General features: G+C 45.6%; 1 protein-coding gene across 3 annotated transcripts in view; it reads left to right on the top strand.

Annotated features, from left to right (window-relative positions):
* mtor (mechanistic target of rapamycin kinase) overlaps positions 1–16,910 on the top strand; it is a 62,126-nt gene extending 45,216 nt beyond the window's left edge. For 2 of the 3 annotated variants that reach the window (XM_057040279.1, XM_057040280.1), the window contains exons 35-58: positions 398–523; positions 874–1,005; positions 1,554–1,669; positions 4,916–5,033; positions 5,550–5,741; positions 5,932–6,032; positions 6,142–6,238; positions 6,720–6,818; positions 6,906–7,028; positions 7,299–7,481; positions 7,597–7,731; positions 9,853–10,027; positions 11,727–11,862; positions 11,958–12,105; positions 12,994–13,116; positions 13,353–13,435; positions 13,516–13,588; positions 13,662–13,736; positions 14,064–14,199; positions 14,582–14,647; positions 14,738–14,818; positions 14,967–15,047; positions 15,126–15,231; positions 15,316–15,742. In XM_057040279.1, coding sequence (XP_056896259.1) covers positions 398–523; positions 874–1,005; positions 1,554–1,669; positions 4,916–5,033; positions 5,550–5,741; positions 5,932–6,032; positions 6,142–6,238; positions 6,720–6,818; positions 6,906–7,028; positions 7,299–7,481; positions 7,597–7,731; positions 9,853–10,027; positions 11,727–11,862; positions 11,958–12,105; positions 12,994–13,116; positions 13,353–13,435; positions 13,516–13,588; positions 13,662–13,736; positions 14,064–14,199; positions 14,582–14,647; positions 14,738–14,818; positions 14,967–15,047; positions 15,126–15,231; positions 15,316–15,331 — 2,721 coding nt within the window. In that variant the 3' untranslated portion in view covers positions 15,332–15,742. Of the gene's footprint in view, positions 1–397; positions 524–873; positions 1,006–1,553; positions 1,670–4,915; positions 5,034–5,549; positions 5,742–5,931; positions 6,033–6,141; positions 6,239–6,719; positions 6,819–6,905; positions 7,029–7,298; positions 7,482–7,596; positions 7,732–9,852; positions 10,028–11,726; positions 11,863–11,957; positions 12,106–12,993; positions 13,117–13,352; positions 13,436–13,515; positions 13,589–13,661; positions 13,737–14,063; positions 14,200–14,581; positions 14,648–14,737; positions 14,819–14,966; positions 15,048–15,125; positions 15,232–15,315; positions 15,743–16,899 lie in introns of those variants that run through there. The other variant, XR_008951644.1, reaches the window with a different exon arrangement.
* The last annotated feature ends 3,265 nt before the right edge of the window (positions 16,911–20,175 follow it).

The raw sequence follows: 20,175 nt of genomic DNA, 5'->3' as shown, positions 1-20,175 counted from the left end.
TTTTCCAAAGGATCTTCTCTTTTGTTTCCTATTATAATCAGTGTCATCAAGTCTTGTTTATGCTATAAACTCCCCTGTAGCTTGTTTATAGCACGACAATTCCTTTTCCCTCCCTCCGAGTGCAAGTTAATTCCATTTGCCGCATATCGGGTCAAATATGTTGATAAAAAAAGAAAGTCAGTGCTTGTTTTATCGACACGTGACCTGCCTTCACGTGGAGAGCACCAGCACCAACAGTTGCCCCCCAGGGTTTAAAGTGTACCTTTCTCACATGTGTTCATTCTCTGGTGTTTAACGATGAGGCTCCTCACATTAAAGGGAGGAACAAAAGAGTGATGTGTTTTACTTGTGTGTGCCCCCTGTTATTTTTTGCCTTTTTTCCCCCTCTTCCTACTAGGGTTGTCAGCGTATCGTAGAAGACTGGCAAAAGATCCTAATGGTCAGATCTCTTGTCATCAGCCCCCATGAAGACATGAGGACTTGGCTGAAGTACGCCAGCCTCTGTGGCAAGAGTGGACGCCTGGTCAGTGCATATGCTCTTTTGTCTGACACCCGATCGTGCCGATTTAACTGTAATCCCACAAGGGATCGAGGAGGAATATGTCAGAGTTGATTAAACCTTGTCAAATGGAAGGAAGCTGAGCTTTGCTTCAGTTAATCATGAACCGCAGCAGGGAAATTCAACCCATTTTGGTTTGGTTAAAGCAACATAGCATCTTCAGTCAAGTCAAGGCTGCCTTTTTGTGCAGGGAAAGTACAGCTATCTGTGAAACGGCCACTTTTTAATGCACATATAGAATGCAAAAACCTTGACCTTGTATTTATTAAGATGTAAATTCTCTGACAGCATGTTTACTCTTTTTACCCATTCAGGCGCTGGCCCATAAGACCCTTGTGCTTCTTCTGGGTGTTGACCCCTCTAAGCAGTTGGATCATCCACTGCCCACAGCCCACCCACACGTCACCTACGCTTACATGAAGTACATGTGGAAGAGTTCCCGCAAGGTAGTGCAAACTCAGTCGAGTCTATAGCCCTATTATTCATAATAGGAAAAGGCTTTTTATCAACAACAGAGATCCAACTAAAGTATAGTTCATATAGTTCAATGATTACTGAAGCAGTTTGCAATTATCTACATCACCCCGTGACACTTGTCTTCTACTGTATCCGCGTGGCATACACAAAGCGGAACACGCATAATCACATGCATTCAGGCATGTGTGATTCCAGATCTCATTAGAAAAGGTAGGAAAGCGTGAGTGATGGTGCTTCTAATGAGGACATTTGGTTTGAGGGGGATTAGAAGTTCAAGAAAATGCACAAGTTTCTGGCATTTATCTGGCATTTAGAAAAGAATCCAGACAAAACAGATGCCTTCACCACACGCTTTAGATAAATATAATATTCTATATCTCAAAGATATTACAAAGATGCGAATGACGCGTGAATAACGTGTGACACGTGCGCCACTTAGCATCAATGCAAATCTCACATTTTTCTCTGAAGGACTGTGTTTTTACCTGTTGTTGGCATTCATTTCGTACCTCTCCAGATCGATGCCTTCCAGCACATGCAGCACTTCGTGCAAGGTATGCAGCAGCAAGCCCAGCACGCTATCGCAGCTGAGGATCAGCAGCATAAGCTGGAGCTCCACAAACTGATGGCCAGGTCAGCTCCTGTACATGCACAGTAGCATCAGTGTTTTCACAGAAAATATTTTCACTTATATGTGTAGGAAAAAGCACCCTTGTGTTAAGTAAAGTGATTGACAGTTGAGTCTCATTCAGTTTCTTTAGTTTATGGTGCTTTACATGCTGCTGTACCGTCACTGCCTACCAGCTTACTGAGATATTAGTGTGAAGTGATTATTAATATCAGTAACATATGTGCTCCTCCAAACATAGCAAGTCAAAATATCAGCTGTAAAAACAGCCTGTGCTGATATCATGTGTCTGCATTCTCTACCAACGCTTGTCAATTTAAATGAGTGACACATATAAGGTTCTATTAAAAAAATCTCCATTTTATTTGATTCCATGCACTGACATAGAGCATCTGAAATCTTTGACATTATTAAAATATAATGTGTTTGACCTACAATGTTACGATGCTTAAATTCGTATTAGTTCCTTTTAACTGGTCCCAGTGTCACCTGTAAAGTATGCAAGTGAAATCCAGTAAAGGATCAGCAAAAATGAGTGAATCAGGACAGATTTCAGTGACAGTGAGCAGAACCCGGGACATGAGACTTTCTCAAATTTCACATGGAAATATAACCAGTGAATGGGAGCTTCCAAAAGCAGGTCACTACCTGCACTTGCCAGAAATATCTCAAGAATGAAAACCAGATATCTAAATGACCAGAACATATGTGTAACGCAGCTGGAGTTGTGCATCGTGGTCACATTTGTCATCTCCTGGGTGGTTAGGATTGTCATTAGCAAGTTTTCTGTCCAGACTTTATTGCCAGGATTTTTTAACATTACAAAAAAATATATCCTTATGAAATATATACAAAGAGTTCAGACCCTCCGGCGCCATCGATTAACAAAACATACAAGACAACAATATACAGTCTTGCAAACAAGACCTCAGTGTCCTGTTCACACAATGGCTGATATTTAAAAATCAAAACATTTCGTCCCAGAACGTAAAGCAAAAGTCAGGAGTCAGTGGTTCCAGTTCTCGGTGAAAGAGCACGAAGCGACCTGCTGAAGTTGGAAAAAGTGTGCTCACGTATTTACAGGCCCCGTGTCAGCGATACACAGGGTCATGCTCGGTGCGCGTTGCTTCTTTTCCATCAGCATGACCCATTCAAGCATAGCAGCACCTTTTTACTACGGTAATCTCGTTGCATCCTGTGGGCTTTTGTAAAATTGGCCCAACTGAATGTCTCACTTTAAATGTTACAGAAAAGAAAAAAAAACTTTTTGGCGGGCCGCTTCACACAGCTACTTATCACAAATCAAACACGGCGCCGTGCCTGCGCTTATCACGGGCCATGTGTGTCTCCTCCACGACACTGGCAGCCTGTCTAGCACTGTTTCGGCTGCTCTGTGTTTTTCGGAAAACGACCCCACTGCGGCGTTGGCGCCCTGCCACATCGGCCTCTTTCCCTCACTGTCATCATAAAGAGATTTTTTAAAACTCTGACACCGAAATTGCTATCACGTGTTCTCTGACGGTTATTGGGGGGATTAGCAAACGGAAAACTTTGGAATTTCTTAAGTTTGGAGGAAAATCTAGAAGTCTTAGAGAAGGTATTCACAGACTTATTTGAGGCCATGGAAATAGCTGAGAAAAGCTCCTACATTTATGTCTGACCTCCAACAAAGGAGGTTATATTCCACTGCAGTTGCTTGCTGTCGTATTTGTTTTAGAAGTATTGAAAATCTGTAGAATGAATGACGAGGAAACCTGCTAGGTAAACAGGGAATGGATGGATGCGGAGCCCATTAATATTTGTGCTGCAGTTAGCAAAACGCAGGATTTTAGATTACAGTCTCTCGTGGCAAGTGAAAGGCTGCAACATATGCTATATGTAAGTTATTTGGCTTTGTGCGCAAATTCTCAAGCCATGCGCACCCACTTTTTCTTGAATCCTACACGTTAACACGTAAAACTGTCAACTGGCTTTTTCCAGACAGTGACCCAGTCAATTTGAAGAATGCACATTAGAGAAAACACCTGCAAGTCAGTCAGGGCCGGTCCTCTCCAGACGTGCTGACACACTTGCATTGGACACAGGCTGGATGCGTGGTGCGGAGCACACCTGGAGCGATCAGTCTGAGACGCGCAGCCACACAATCTCATAGACGCCTCCGCTCCCCTCCAAAAAAAATCCAGCCCAGTTCCCCCCGATGGTTTTAGTTGGATCAATAACCGTCGTTTCTTCTGTCTAAATGTTGTTCCAGCGTCCCCTAACACCTCCTCCGCCTTCTGCAAATCTTCAGATTTCTAACTGTTAACAGTTTACAGGAGCAGAGGACTCTCTGAACCCAAATTGCGTGCTCGCATGGAAAAGCACTCAGAAAAAATTAGGTAACCCCAAATGTGGATTTATGGAGGTGCTTTGCAAAACGCTTCAGATTGATGTCAGATATATCGACAATACATGCACGGTTTGGTGTGTCACACGTGAATTATATGTCCTGGCACCGCAAAACTCAGCTGGTCTGACTGTACGACTGTAACCGCCTATGGAGATGATTGAGCTGAATGCTCCTCGGGGATGCCACAGATCTTATTTTACACTTCAAATGAAAGGAAAAAGTGGTTTGGTCGTTTGTAAATCATGAGATCTCGTCCCTGAAACCTTCAGCAGATCCACGCTCTGCTGCCTCCAGTAGTTGTATGCTGCGATTTCTATTTATTTTTACCCTTTCTCAATGCTTTTTTTGGTGACTGCAAATGTTTTTGGCCAGTGCATTCTAACCATAAAATGTTTAAGACAATTTGTAGAATTAGCCACACAGACACATGCAGCTTCTCTGTACTACTGTTATAGCACAGAAGCTACTTTTAGCACGCTGTTCTTTGGTCTGTGATAGACATCTCTTGCTTTCTCAGCAAACTCAACACCAAACGCATACATCACGAAGACGCCATACTGTGCATCAGGGAGTTTTATCACGCGCGCAGTCACGTGTCGTCTCGTTTAGCTGCAGCCATTCTTCTGGTAAAAACATTGAACGCTGTTTGCGGCCTTTAAAAAAATAAATGAGACGTTGTAATTGAATGCAGGAGCTTTTCATTTTAACTTTGCTAGTTGTGATTTTTTGTTTAGATATTGCTGAAGTTTGCCCTTTATACTGAAATTGGATTATCCCATTTACAATTATCTAACGGTTTAAATGTTACATTCTGAACATGCTTGCTCTCTGGCTGTAAAATGGCATCTTTCCTTCCATGCAGATGTTTCCTAAAACTGGGCGAGTGGCAGCTCAGTTTGCAGGGCATCAACGAGAGCACCATTCCTAAAGTCCTCCAGTATTACAGCCATTCCACGGAGCATGACCGCAACTGGTACAAGGTCAGTCTTTCACTTTAAACCGTGACCCTTCACCTCTGGCTCCTCTCTGTCAGCCGTTAAATCGCAGCTGTGATGGCAGGAGGTCGTCCCGACGCTGATGTGTGACCAGGAAAACTTCACATGCCGGGTTGTTGCCCTTTGACCGAATCGTGGCTGTTTTGTGTAGTTCACGTTATCCGCTTGTGTTGGGTTTTTTCCCCCTGGTTATTAGATTTGCTTTTCATGCATCAGAAGTCTGAAATGATGGGAGAGTTGAGAGCAGTTCAACTGTTGCTTTCCCATGCCTGTGCTGAAGGCAGTCACGATACCTCTCTTGCCATCATCTTTCTCCAATTCCCTTTTGCTTTCAAATTGTCATAGCTGCTTGCCAAACACAGGTAAACAACAGGCTTGAATGTTTGGATCAGAAAATAGCCTACCAGTAGACATCTGTCCCTCAGTAAACTGGAAAATGACATCATGAGCAAGCATGGAACTTATTTTCAGTTTGATTCAGTTGGTACAATCCGTCCACAGGCCTGGCACGCCTGGGCAGTGATGAATTTTGAGGCTGTACTGCACTACAAGCACCAGAATCAAGGACGGGACGAGAAGAAGAAGCTGCGTCACGGCAGCGGCGCCAGCGCTAACAGCGAAGCCAGCAACAGCGACAGCGAGGCTGACAGCACCGATCACAGTCCCTCCCCGGGTCAGAAAAAGGTCAACGAGGTGAGAGCGGCTGAGGCAGCCACCTTCTTTTTCCATTCTCGTCTCACTTTCCCAATTCAACTTGGGTGCAAATCCGTGTGGTATTGTATGTAATATCAATATTGGGAAGCAAATCTTCAAAACAGATGATGCTGCCGATGCCACATTGAGCTTGTGTGACAACAATCCACAGTGCGTTATGTTTCCACAGGACCTCTCAAAGACGTTGCTGCTATACACAGTTCCTGCTGTTCAAGGCTTCTTCCGCTCCATTTCCCTTTCCAGAGGCAACAACCTGCAGGACACCCTCAGGTTAATTCATCTACCTTGAATGTTCCTGGAATTCTGATGGCTTGGAGGAGGGTGGAGATAGGAGGACCTCTTGTGGTTAAATAGTAAACTGGATTATTTTCTCTTTCAGGGTTTTGACTTTGTGGTTTGACTATGGCCACTGGCCTGAGGTCAATGAAGCCTTGGTGGAGGGCATCAAGACTATCCAGATAGACACGTGGCTACAGGTAATGAAGACGTTCCACAGATGTTTGCCTTTATGATTGGCTGGGTGCGATTTGTTGTGGGGGATGAGGGAGATCAAAACACCCGTCTGGTTTTTCATCCCATCCTCTGCAAAGCGAATTTCATCCCCGGTGCCAACATTTCGGTTATCTTTATAAAGCACACCAAATTTAACCACAGAATAAATAAAGAAAATAACACACTATCGCAGTTATTGCACACACTGTCTTGTTTACAAACACAACACCCACAAGTCGTTGCTCCCCATCCCACATGGATGCTTCAACACATTGTACGCATAACAACACGGAAATTAGCATAGCTGGCTGAACACTTTAAAACGAGGGCAATGTGAAACGAGCCAGCGCGTCGTAGGGTGCCACTTAACAAGACCCGTAAAAACAAAAGCAAACATCTACGCAACGGAGCAGCGCTACACCACAGCAGCGTCTCCGAACTCTCTCATTCTGTCTGTTTGCACAGGTGATCCCTCAGCTCATAGCTCGAATTGACACACCACGAGCTCTGGTGGGTCGGCTCATCCACCAGCTGCTGACAGACATCGGGCGGTACCATCCACAAGTAAGGCTGTAAACACTAGCAGTTATTAGCACAAACATATTCCATAAACATATCGTGAGACCTGATCTATAAATCCTTCTCGTCCAGGCTTTAATCTACCCGCTGACCGTGGCGTCCAAGTCCACGACCACCGCCCGCCATAATGCTGCTAATAAGATCCTGAAGAACATGTGCGAGCACTGCAACACCCTGGTCCAGCAGGCCATCATGGTAAATAAAGAGAATTATTTATGCTATTGTGAACTCAACCCTGGTCTTTTATTTAGGAGACACTCAGTTGTTACTGAGGGTTTAGAGGAATTATTTTCCAATTCTAGAACTTTCAGATCCACATTCAAGTTTAGCTATTTACAAAAGTTCTATCGTGAAAAAAGGAGCCTTTCTGTTACTCACGTGTGCTTGATCACGTCAAACACAGAGCAAGTAACTTTACTTCACACAGAATGTTGACATTTTTGTTTCTGGTTTCTTTGAATCCAGGTGAGCGAGGAGCTTATCCGAGTGGCCATCTTGTGGCACGAGATGTGGCACGAAGGGCTCGAAGAGGCGTCACGCCTGTACTTTGGCGAGCGCAACGTCAAGGGCATGTTTGCTGTGCTAGAACCCCTGCATGCCATGATGGAGAGGGGACCACAGACCCTGAAAGAGACCTCTTTTAACCAAGTATATGTCTTCTCAGATACCGTCACAATTTCTATCTGTGTGCAGTAGTGGCAGATGTTTTCAAATGTGGAGCTTTTTCCTTTTAAATGATCAACCGCTTTAATTCTCACAACAGGCATATGGTCGCGATTTGATGGAGGCGCAGGACTGGTGCAGAAAATACATGCGCTCTGGAAATGTAAAAGACTTGACTCAGGCCTGGGACCTGTATTATCACGTGTTCAGACGCATCTCAAAACAACTCCCTCAGGTGGGCAAAACATAAGTGGCTGCAAGCTGTGATTCTTAGCTTTTGCTGAGAACAAATCTGCATTGTTTTTCCTACCACATGGGACACTTTAGGCAAAGGTAGAACCCCAAATATCCTTTGATCTTAAAGTTACCATAATGGTATTACATTAAACTGTTCCATGATTTGTTCTTTCACTCATATGTGACCCGAATCTGCTTCATTTCTGGCGGCGAGAACGGCACAAGCCACAATGAATTGGACACTTTTCAAATCCGATTCAGTGCCACTTCCAAATGTGGCACTGAATCAAATAGGTATTGGATTCCCTTAATTGATCGCAGTCTAGAGTGATGCACATCACAATTCTCAAGCAGGAGCGGCAACGGGAGTCACCATGACGACAATGAACATGGAAGACAGCGTTGATGGAGCTAGCCCGTGAAGAGATAATAAAGTCTTAGACTTAATCAGTACTTGGGGTGTCACAAGCCCAACTTCAAGGATCTTATCGTAGTCGATCGTAATCCTCCTTTTAACCAACTCCCGCTCACACGCTGTTTTTAAAACCAGACCGTGGAGACCAGCTTTCAGCAACTGCCGCCGTGCTCGTTTCTGTAGACGATCTTTTGCATGGGACATCACTACTGTTCAACTGAGCATGCGGGTGACTTCAGGAGCGTGAGCTGTTCACATCGCAGCCTGCAGACGGTCCACATTTAAACCTGTTACCTGGACAGCCAAACAAAAACATCGGATTTGAGCAATAACTCGGAATTGAGCATTAAGGCCTGCAGCGGGAATGTACTGTAGCTTAAGTTCAAGTAGGACGTTGGCAGCTACACCCTGAGTCTTGCTCGGAGCTGTGCACTGGCATCAAGTCAGTCAGGCCAGTTTTCCTGAATAGGTCCCGGTCTTAATCCCACCAACCATAAATAAAGTGTGTGTTTAAGCAAGAAATGGAAGCTACTAGGTCAGAGGAAACTGCAAGTAATTATACCTGATAGCCAATATCGCTTTGAAAGATGTTGAAAACTGGGAGAAATGATCATATGTAGTCAAAAAATGCAGAACATCCGAGGATAACCTATTTCATTTGACGTCAAGCGGTCATTAACGAAGCGAGAATGATTTCTCAGCTTAAAGCCTCGACTTTTTTTCTGGGTATTTGCATGTCATAATGACGGCAGCATTTATTTGGCTCAGCTGTGAGATTGCCTTTTTATGACATCGCAGGCTGCTGTAATGGTCTGAAATATTGCATTGAATGCAACCTCCTCAGCATCTCGTGGAACATTTAAAAAGGCAGAAAGGGACAGCTGTTTCCTCCACAATCAAACTTTTTCCATCACCAAATATTCCAACGAACTTTGGAGTTGAATATTTTACATGCCCTCCAACCAAATGGGTTTGATAATGTTCACATAAACAATTGAGGAAATTAACCCTAACCCTAATTACACAAATATTCTCTTTGTGGGTCCCACAAACTGGAACTTCCCTTTTACGTAGCGCCGAACCAGTTCGTCGGGGGACAGCCACTTCAGCGCCTCTTACGCCAAATATTGTTGTTCCTGACATAAAGGTCAGCGCGAAATGATAGATGCTGTTCGTCGCCTTTAAAAATAGATCTGTCGAGAGCTCCCCAGTTTTGGCTTCTCCCAAAGTCTACAAATGCTATTTAACACGGTGGGGTGGTGCTGTTTCCAGTGATCCAACGCCTGCTGCGGCAGACTAAGCAGCATGAAATACAGAGCAAAGTGATAACACGCTGGCATCAAAGCAAACATTCCACCTCCAGGCATTAACATAGAAATAAACCCGCTCCAGGATCCATCCACGCGGGAGACCCTAAGCAGGTTGCAGCAGTAATGATGTAAGCCTGCATTATCATCCATAACTGAATGGTAAACAAAAACTAAATATTCTGCCAGGGTGTAATTTGCTGCAGTTTATATGTCTAATGATTGGATGCAGCCAAGCGGAGAAAGCATTTACTTACAGACCTAAAACTTTGTATTAAAGGGGTTTTTTTATACAATAAGAGGGTGTTTCAGCCTGGATTTCAAGCCTTATCTGTAACTGAACTGTTTGGTCTGATCGTTTTTCCTGTACTGCGTTCCCCCTTCTTCATCCTCACAGTTGACCTCCTTGGAGCTACAGTACGTGTCTCCCAAGCTGCTGATGTGCCGAGACCTGGAGCTCGCAGTACCAGGCACTTACGACCCCAATCAGCCCATCATCCGCATTCAGTCTATCGCCGCTTCGCTGCAGGTCATCACCTCCAAGCAGCGCCCACGCAAGCTCACCATCATGGGTAAGACTTTTGCAGGGAATGTCAGGCCTCGAAACCCGGGTTACACATCGATAGAAAAATAAACGACTTGGACAGTCCCAAGGTGGTGACGTATGAACTCATTAGTGTCTTTAAAGCAGCGCGTTCCACTGTAAAAATCCAAAATGAATACAAACCCCCACCGGACTTTAAAATGAATCCGCCGGGAAATAAAAAGAGGCACCTGTTTTATGTCCCGCGTCCAGATAAATGGCGTACGCAGGCGTGGATCGATATATCAAGACTCTTTCCGACGTTGCCCGGAGGCCAGATCTGACATCTTACCGTCAATTGCGCCTTGTGATTTAAAATCCAAGGCGCGAGTCTTCCTAAAATGGCAGTGCAGTAATGCCACCTTGTCTGGACGCCAAGCTCTCAGCTGTATTAATCACCAGTGATCCGGATGCCCTCCCCGCTTCATTCTTTGCTGCACACAGGCTCTTTCTGATGTAGCTCATCAGTGTTACACAACACACTGTAGAGACGAGGGCCAATAAATCAACTCACCTCTGGACAAGACTTCAGATTAAGTCTTGTCTCCCTGTGTGGGCCCAGATGACTGTCAGCCTCCCCCGAGTGACACTCTGTTCTTGGCTTACTGGGATTGTCGAGGACTAGAAAAGGGACTCTACAGGTCTAAAGTGACTCATTAAAGGAAGAATGGTGATTACAGCAGAAGCTAGACAGTGTACTTGTCTCTGTTAGGAATGGAAGGATAAATAGCCGAACAAATGGGGGTAGCGGAGCGTCTGGCACGTCCTGTTTGATGTGATTAAAATTTTTCAGATGAATGAGTCAAAGTCACTTAGGTTCACCTTTTTTACTTTATCCATGTTATGTTTTTGGCCCCACTGTCTAAATTTCTCATGATTATTATGTTGTAGAGAATGAAGTAATTAATGTTTGTCATATCCAGCGTCAGCCTGAGGAAATAGGAGACCGTTATCAGTCATTCATGTGGAAATGTTAATTGTTGGAGCGACACTCACTTGTTGTTTTGTTTGCCATCTGAAAGTCTAAAAACTCAACTCAAAACTCTGCTGAACTTAGATATTCAAGCAGGAGCTGAGAATACAGACACGCTTTAGGTTTCTCACTGCTGAAAAGTTCGGGGGTTCATATAATCACATATGCCTCTTTGGAAATGGCTCTGCGCCTTTTTATAAATGGGGGAGCAATATCAGTGGTTTGGAAGAGGGTTATTCTAACATGACTCCACTTTTGAGAAGAGCCATTCTTGGAATTATGGAAGTGAGTTCCTTCCCGTCCTCTATTTTGTGTTACAGAACGTGTTAAGCCGCTTTAATTGCAGAAAAATTCAGCTTGCTCCATCATTATGGTGCAATACTGTTGTAATAAATGTCGAATGTAGTTCAGTGCTGCTGAATGCTCCTCATTCTTCATAAAAAATGAATGGTGCCTTCCTACATGTGAAGGTTACATGCATTCTTTTTTTATTTCACTTAAACCCAGACTAGTTGTCTGACCACATGCTTAATTCTTCTGGGTTAGAGGAGGTTCACTAGCATCTTTGGATATGGTTCACATATGAATTATTAGCTGTCCGTAGTGCAGGCTGTGTCGCCATCCCGTTCCCTTGAATTTATATTTCGCTTTGTGTTACAAAATGAGTTTCGTCTTCATGAAATTCCAAAAAATGTGTTTTTGGCGCCCTCTGCAGGCAGCAACGGCCATGAGTTCATGTTCCTGTTGAAGGGCCACGAGGACCTGAGGCAAGACGAGAGAGTCATGCAGCTGTTCGGCCTGGTTAACACGCTGCTCGCCAATGACCCCGCGTCCTTGCGCAAGAACCTCAGGTACACCCAATAAAATGAGCTATTCCGGATCATCCAGGCTTCAGCTGCACACTGGGGCAGAAAAATCCAAAACCTCTTTGTGCTGCCCTTCCCAGCATCCAGCGTTACGCAGTGATCCCTCTGTCCACCAACTCGGGCCTGATTGGATGGGTGCCCCACTGTGACACGCTGCATGCCCTCATCAGAGACTACAGAGAGAAGAAGAAGATTCTGCTCAACATCGAGCATCGCATCATGCTCAGGGTGAGGAGCCACTCTTTGTCTCCTCACTTCTACATCCAGGAACGTCTCTCCTCTGCAGGCGCGCTCGTTTACTCATTAGTATCCGTTAGATTAACTTACAGCATTGAGGTGTTATGGAAAATGTCATTCTAATGTGCTTCGCGATGTTGATAAAACAAATTTAAATGTAAATGAGCTTAAATGCTTGCGTCTAAATTTATCCCCCCCTCCCAGTTCTCGTTGATTCAATGTTTACGAATTTGTCATATTTGTTGAGATTCCAAAGTCAATTCTAAATAGATTTATCAAAGCTGAGGCAGCATCTGTTTCCTGTCATTATGGTAATGACTATACTGTACATCTATAATCAAAACACATTCATGTATCCTTAACCGTCACACATAAACTATAGATCCCACTTAGTCAAATGAGATTGTCAACACTTTGTTGTTCTTGTTAAAATGTCATGTTAATAAATGACACGAGGAAAGAGGGATCGGGTTAAAATAATGAAAGATATGTAATTAAAATAGGTGTCGGCAAAACACTTCAACCAAAAAAAACAAGTCGGGTAGGAAGAGCTGTGCACAAACGGAGACGATCCCTCGCTGGATTATGATTTTGTGTTTTTTGAAAATGGGAAAAACAGCCTTTTTCTTTACAGAAAAACAATTTCAGATGCCTGACGCTTCTAAAATTAGGAGGGCGTCCTAAAAAAGGCGCATCTGTGTCTTCAACGGCCTTTTTTCACTTTTACATAAGCAGATGTTGAACAGCCAGTCATAAATACCTCCTTTTCCAGAAGGCGATCGCTTGATTTTGCTGCTATAATCCACAAACTTCAGCCTCAGAGGAGCTCCATTGTTTGTTTTTGCACCTGGGATTAAAGTTTCATCCCCGCGGTTTCAGATGGCCCCAGACTACGACCACCTGACGCTGATGGAGAAGGTGGAGGTGTTCGAGCACGCCGTCAACAACACGGCCGGAGACGACCTCGCCAAGCTCCTGTGGCTCAAGAGCCCCAGCTCCGAGGTGAGGCGCCATTCGAGGCGACAACCACCTGGGAGGAGGATGAACGTTTCACATCCTCACCCGTGACATCATAACGCGATCCGACACGTCTGAGCTTTGAGGGAAAGTCACTGGCGGCGAAATCCAGAAGTGGTGTCAGAACAAAGATATTAGGGCTGTTTTAGGTTCTCCGTCGTCTGTTCTACCGCTGGGTTGGAGGTGCTCGCTCACCACGCCGCTGTGATTCTTGTCTCCAGGTGTGGTTTGACAGAAGGACCAATTACACCCGCTCCCTGGCTGTCATGTCCATGGTGGGCTACATCCTGGGCCTGGGAGACAGGTGAGATTCGGTCGTAAAGGGATTTATTTTTTTACCAAATCAATTTTGGTGAGTGTTATGACAATATTTTTCTACCCCAGGCATCCCTCCAACCTGATGTTAGACCGACTGAGCGGGAAGATCCTCCACATCGACTTCGGGGACTGTTTTGAAGTAAGGGCGGGTTCTGTTTCAGTCAATTCGGCACATTGCGATCTTGAACCGATCGGGTTTCGACCTCCACCAGGTCGCCATGACCAGAGAGAAGTTCCCTGAAAAGATCCCGTTCAGACTGACGAGGATGCTGACCAACGCCATGGAGGTACGCCGCTCTGTTCCGTCAATAATTGGAAAGCGGAAGCATTTCTGTCGCTACTAGACATTGCTTTAATGTTTGTTTAGAGTACTTTATGGTAACCTATCAGGTTAGGGTCTCTGAAGTCCTGTTTTACGAGGTTTCATGAGAGAAGGAAAGGATTTGTCAGACATTAAAGGATAAGTTGAATATGTATCAGTAAAAGAAAAAAGCTCGATAGCTTGAGTCACCGCTTATATTAGCATTGTGCATCATTCACGGCTAAATAGAAATATGAGGACACAGCCTGCGAAAAGGATTTCTACATTACTGAACTTATGGATTGGTTGCCAGGTGACAGGCCTGGATGGAAACTACCGCATCACCTGCCACACAGTGATGGAGGTGCTGAGGGAGCATCGCGACAGCGTCATGGCCGTGCTGGAGGCGTTCGTCTACGACCCGCTGCTCAACTGGAGGCTCATGGACAGTAAGTGGAACGCTCCGCCTCTGCCCGTTACGTCAGCCTGTTCTGAATCGCTGCCAGAACTTGTCACTTTCCTGATTTAGTGCAAGAGAAACACTGACAGATTGCATTTTAAATAACAGTCTGACTGTCTCTGTAGTTGTATAAAAATCAGAGTTGCTCATTTTATTATTGTAAAATCGATTGAGGCGTGAAGACTTTGATTAATGCGAAGAATGACTCTTGTTGTCTTTGTTGTTTAGCATCGTTGACATTCAATTTAGTACAAGCGAGACCCATATTCTCTTTCATTTTCCAAACCGAAGCGAGCCAAATTGAGAGGGTGGAAAATGGGCTCGGCTACCAGTGTTAGCGACAAACGACTTACCTGTTTTTTTCCTCACAGCAAACACCAAAGGCAACAAGCGCTCCCGCACCAGAAACGACTCGTACACCGCCGGACAATCAGTGGGTGAGTCTGGAACCCCTCTGGAACCCCTCTTGTTCTTTTAAACGATGCAGGAGTGTGTGACAAACCTGCGGCCTGGCGGTGTCTTTGCAGAGGCCCTCGAGGGAATCGACCTGGGAGAGACCACGCACAAGAAACCGGGGAACACTGTACCCGAGTCCATCCACTCCTTCAGTGAGTGACCCACTCAGCTCGTGTTCTTCACCGTCTTTGATGGTGACACGGAGCTCTCCAGCTGTCGCAAGTGACGGTCACAACCCTGCTGTTGCCAGGCAGCGAGAAGCTTTTATCATTATTGAAATATCCTTTTTGTTATTTCAAGTTGGAGATGGTTTGGTCCAACCTGAGGCGCTCAACAAGAAAGCCATTCAGATCATCAACAGAGTGAGAGACAAACTCACGGGTGAGTTCTGTTCCCAACACGAACCTCCGGCGAGGAACTCTCGGCCGTCCAGCTGAACCAGATTGTTTTTAAACGCAGGACGAGACTTTTCCCACGATGACACGCTGGATGTTCCCACACAAGTGGAGCTCCTCATTAAACAGGCCACATCCCACGAAAACCTGTGCCAGTGCTACATCGGATGGTCAGTAATCACGCCGCTCTCCCTCTGCTTTTTTTTCCAGGATCGCGAGATAATAAAACTGTCCTTGATTCATTCCTTCCTCAGGTGCCCCTTTTGGTGAGGCTCCATCGCCCACGAGATCTCTGAAAGGAACCCCAAGAACAAACGCTTGGACCCCAGGAATCCACTGGATAAATGTTTTTCCCCCTTTTTTCCAAATGTTTGAGAACAGTTTTTTGTGTTACCTGGTAATCAAGATTTAATTAAACATGCCACCATTGATTTAAAGACGCATTCTCACTTTTAATAAAGTAATTTTATCTCATATCCTCCTCTAGCTGCCATAATGTGTTGAATGATGGCATTTTTTAGTTGATAGCCCCGAAACTTCTAATTGTATCATTGTGTGTGAATACGGTTCTGGAGACCGGCGTCTGCCTCCAGCTAACTTGAATATTCTTTGATATGATGAGATTTATCTGACTCCATGTGGAGATTTGTGTTTGTGCCATTAAACCACGTGCGAACAACCTCCCGCCTGTCATTGTCTTTGTGACTGCTCTTTAGATTCAAGGCCTCCCCTCCCACCTCAGCCCATCGTCTTCCTGGCGGTGCCCACAGAGGGCACTCTGGCTCCTAACAAGTCTCCCCCCTCCACCCCCCCTCATATTTCAGGGAATCATTCAGACGAGAATGCGTTCACCGGGCTATGAAAAGGCTCAAAGAATAAAACGACAAAATCATTACAGATTTATGCATTTATTAATGCGTTCTGACAGTTTGTTAAGGATTTATCTCCGCGTTAAGGCCGCGCAGCCACAGACTCCCACTGCAGCCTCCCATTTGGAAATCCAACCAGATTTCAGAGGCGGCCATGGAGACGGCCCCTAATGTCGGTTGCTACCTTCTGAAAACGAGGCGGCTGCTGCTGTTGTCACCGACGGTCATTACCGTGCCTCCATTTATTCCTCCGTTTCTCTCTTCCCTGCATTCTCCTCTGAAGGTTAATTACTTCTAGATAGTTAGTGATTACGGATCAACAAAAAGCAGCGCATTGATCCCTTCCTCGCCGTGGCCACCTCTGCAGTGTCACAGTCTCTACACACAGGGACGGGAGGTCTGCTGATTATCTGTTGGTATCGATCCGTTTCCTCTGATGCCATCCCCTCCCCCCTCCTTTTGCCTTCATTCTGTCACTTTCTTCCCTCCCCTTACCAAATGCTCATTATTGATATTGTGACTTTTCGTGGTCCGAACCAGAGTCTCTACGGTTTCCCTCTAATTCGTTTGGATTTTTCCGGACTCCGTCGTCTTTTGAGGACCGGTCGTGCCAATGGAGGCACTTAAATGGGCCGCATTGATTGGGCTGGAGGATTTAGCTGTTAACCAACTGTGGAAATGGCCGAGGGACGCTTCACAGAGCAGGTCGCTGTTGACCAAAAATACTTTGGGAGGCTGATGTGAGGTGAAGGCATGAGGGGGGTCAATGACTGCGCTCTATCAGTGGGTGACATCCACACACAGCCGTCCAGACCCTTGAACGGAGGCTTGAGGAACGACGGCGCCCATCAAGCTTTTCACAAGCACGCACTCCCCCGACGGGTCGCCCTTCTTCGTGCCCGTGTTCCCTGTGCCTCCTTTGGCGTGTTATTCCACCTTTTTGATTTCATTTGAACATCTCGTGACCTCCAGAGCTTTCATAAGCGCTATCTTGTACTCATACCAAGTGTGAAGCATCATCCCAACGGCGAACACACGCCCGAGATGAACGAAATAATGACGCGGCCAATTATCTCCAGAATTCTTAGCGTGAGTCCTCGCAAAGCCGCTCGCGCACAAGGAAGGGTTTAGTTCCTTTCAGCCAGTGGTGTGTCCAAAGGGCACATTTTTACATGTTCATATGACGAATTATTGAACAGTTTAGAGGAGACAATGCAGATTTCAGCATATCAAGAGCCAAACAGGGATGCAGGAACCCCCGAAGTGATGTGAGCTGCCTTCATTTATGTTGCATATGGAACCATCATGTATATCAAGATGACCTTTTTCACATCATTGCAGGTATTTAGATCTTTTATTGTCGGTGCATTTTCCACAGGAAGAAAAGTAACTTTCACACATGCCTCCATAACGTGCCATAGGGCCACATTCCTCTGCCCTGTGTTCCCACCTGAAACTCTCCATGGAGACGTATTATAGTGGTGTGAAACACCCCGTTATTCATTTGTAGATTAGTATTCTTCCGCACGAACGCCAGTCATCAACAGGCACGTCGTTCTCCGCTACCAGGCTCGAACGTTCTATTCACACATGAGGCTCGACGATTAAATCGGGATTACATTTGGATGTTTCGTGGTCTCATTATTCCAACTTGTGACGCTGCCTACTGCTCTTCTGCGTGGAAAAAGTCCAGATAAGGTCAGAAATACGGTGCACATGGAAAAGTGACTGCGGCGCTCACAGGGGATCATTGTTTCCGTGGACGAGAGATATTTGACACGACTCTTTGCTTTGATTTTATCACGCGGGCGATGGATTGGGGAGATTTGGGAGGGAGTCCATTTTCGCCTCCGCGGCTCACAGCACGAGGAGAAACTCGCGGCGCATGAAGTTTTCTTTTCAAAAGTCCAGCAGAAGTGATGTAGACATGCAGAGTGACCCAACAAAGCCCTCCCATGTGCTCCTGACAAGACTTCTGCCTCCCCCGAGTCTCCCCGCCATGGCTAACAGCTGTGAAAAGAGTCGGAGACACGGGCGATATTGACGGGCAGCCAGAGGGGTTCAATAGCAGGCTCTGGAGTTGTTTAACGCAGCGGCCTGCATCTTGGACGTGGACTGTCTTTGTGCACCGTGGTGTGAAGCTGATATCGATGGACTTGACAGCAGTTTAGCTCCTCTAAAATCTGCTCGTCTCCGACAAAGGCTCGTAATGGCTTTAGCCCCGATCCCGCGGCTAGCGCGGAAAACATGGCCGCGGTCAAATCTTCCCTTCACGTAAACACGTTTGTTAGATATTGTGTATAAAAAGCTGCACACTCGGAGTCATATGCCAGCCTCGAATCTGAGCATTAATCCACAGACGCGTGCGAATCTGTGTTCTAATTACCGTCACCGCGTCGGGGACATGAGCAGAAAGGGGCCCGGAATGAGAATGATAAATAACTGGACCGGGTTAGCTCATGCTCAGAGTTATTGTATATTTGCTGTTCCAAGCGGTTCCCACAAAACCCCCAAAACATTAAACCGCTTGAAAAATGACACGTTTAACACCCGGTGACAACAGCAAATGGCGCAGCATATGGCAGGCTTGGTGTTAGCTGGCACACTTAGCTATGCTTTCTGCAAGATCTTACAGAGCTTTTTTAAATTATTTTTTTACTGCACTGTCGTGTTCTCCCGCTTCACATCTCCCAATGTGACCGGTCCAGTGGTCGATCCACAGCTGTATCGGTACGGTTACGTGTCTTTGGTGGACCCCAGATTTGACCACTCAGCTCGTGACCTTCAAGTGATATTGATATTATCATGATTAAATAAATGACTTCTTTAAGTGACATATTTTGACATGAGAGAATGAAAAGATGAGACACAGAGACATCTATCTATCTATCTATCTATCTATCTATCTATCTATCTATCTATCTATCTATCTATCTATCTATCTATCTATCTATCTATCTATCTATCTATCTATCTATCTATCTATCTATCTATCTATCTATCTATCTATCTATCCGCCCATCCGTCCGTCCGTTGTTGGTGCCTGACTGGTCTATGCGTGTCAGGAACTGCTGGTCTGCTGGGATGTTAACACACAACCATCTCTGGGGTTTATAGAGAATCATCCGAAAAAGAGAAACTACCCAGTGAGCGTCAGTAGTGTGGATGTAAAATAGGCCTTGCTGAGGTGAGAGGTGAGATGGGCAGACTGGTTCCAGATGACAGAAAGGCCACAGTGACTCCAATAAGCAACCAAGGAATCCAGAACACCTTGGAGAAGATGGGCTGCAGCAGCAGGAGTCCACACCGGTGCCTCCTCTCAGCTAAGAACAGGAAAGTGAGGCTCCAATGCTCACAGACTCACCAGGATTAGACAATAGAAGACTGGAAAGTGTTGCTGTTATGATGAGTCTTGGTTTTAGCTGAGACATTCAGATGGTCGGGTCAGAATTTAGCATAAACAGCATGAAACCATCCTGCCTTGTACGAATATTTCAGGTTGTTGATGGTGTAATGTTGTGAGGGATATTTTCTTGGCACACTTTGAAGGCTACTTCCAGCAGGATAATGAGCCACGTCACAGACCTCATTACATCTCAAACTGGTTTCTGGAATGTGACACTGTAGTCCAATGGCAGGTGTGTCTTCAGATGTCCTCATGGAGCTCTGGGCCACTTTAGATTTAGCTCGACCATGTCTGGAACCAGTAAGACCGCTATATTATACTATGCTATATGGTATGCTAGGCTATACTCATATCTATTCAATTCTCACCCTGAATCATTCATGGTCAACATTTCCGATGTGAATTCTGGGTCACTTGTGTGTCCAGTTACGTTTGTGACCTTCAGCAGCAGCAACAACGTTAGCAGTGAGGCAGGTTGTTTTTTTAAAGGCTAATTTGGTCACTTCCTCTCTGCTGTTCATTACATCTGCTTCACCGTCTCCATTGCTGCACGCGTTCCAGCGTTTCCAACAACAGTCGCTCCCACCAGCATGTGTGTCCACGCCCCCCCCCCCCCCCCCCCCAACTCCCCGTGGGACACAAAGCAGGTCACGCAGAGGTAAAGGTTCCCATTAGCCCTGAGCTCGGACCGTTGAGTCATCTGTTCCTTCAAAACTGTGGTAAGAGTGCAGGCCAGAGGCGCACAGACCGCCTCGTAGGAAGGAGCGCGATATTATTCCAAACTTGATGCTTTTCCTGGACTCCCTGACCAAACGCGACCTTAACGCTGATTTGGTTTC

This window comes from Takifugu flavidus, chromosome 8 (genome assembly GCF_003711565.1).
Source record: "Takifugu flavidus isolate HTHZ2018 chromosome 8, ASM371156v2, whole genome shotgun sequence".
NCBI classification, from domain to species: Eukaryota; Metazoa; Chordata; class Actinopteri; order Tetraodontiformes; family Tetraodontidae; genus Takifugu; species Takifugu flavidus.
Note: the sequence above shows the minus strand (reverse complement) of the source record. Positions and strands in the feature narration are given on the sequence as shown.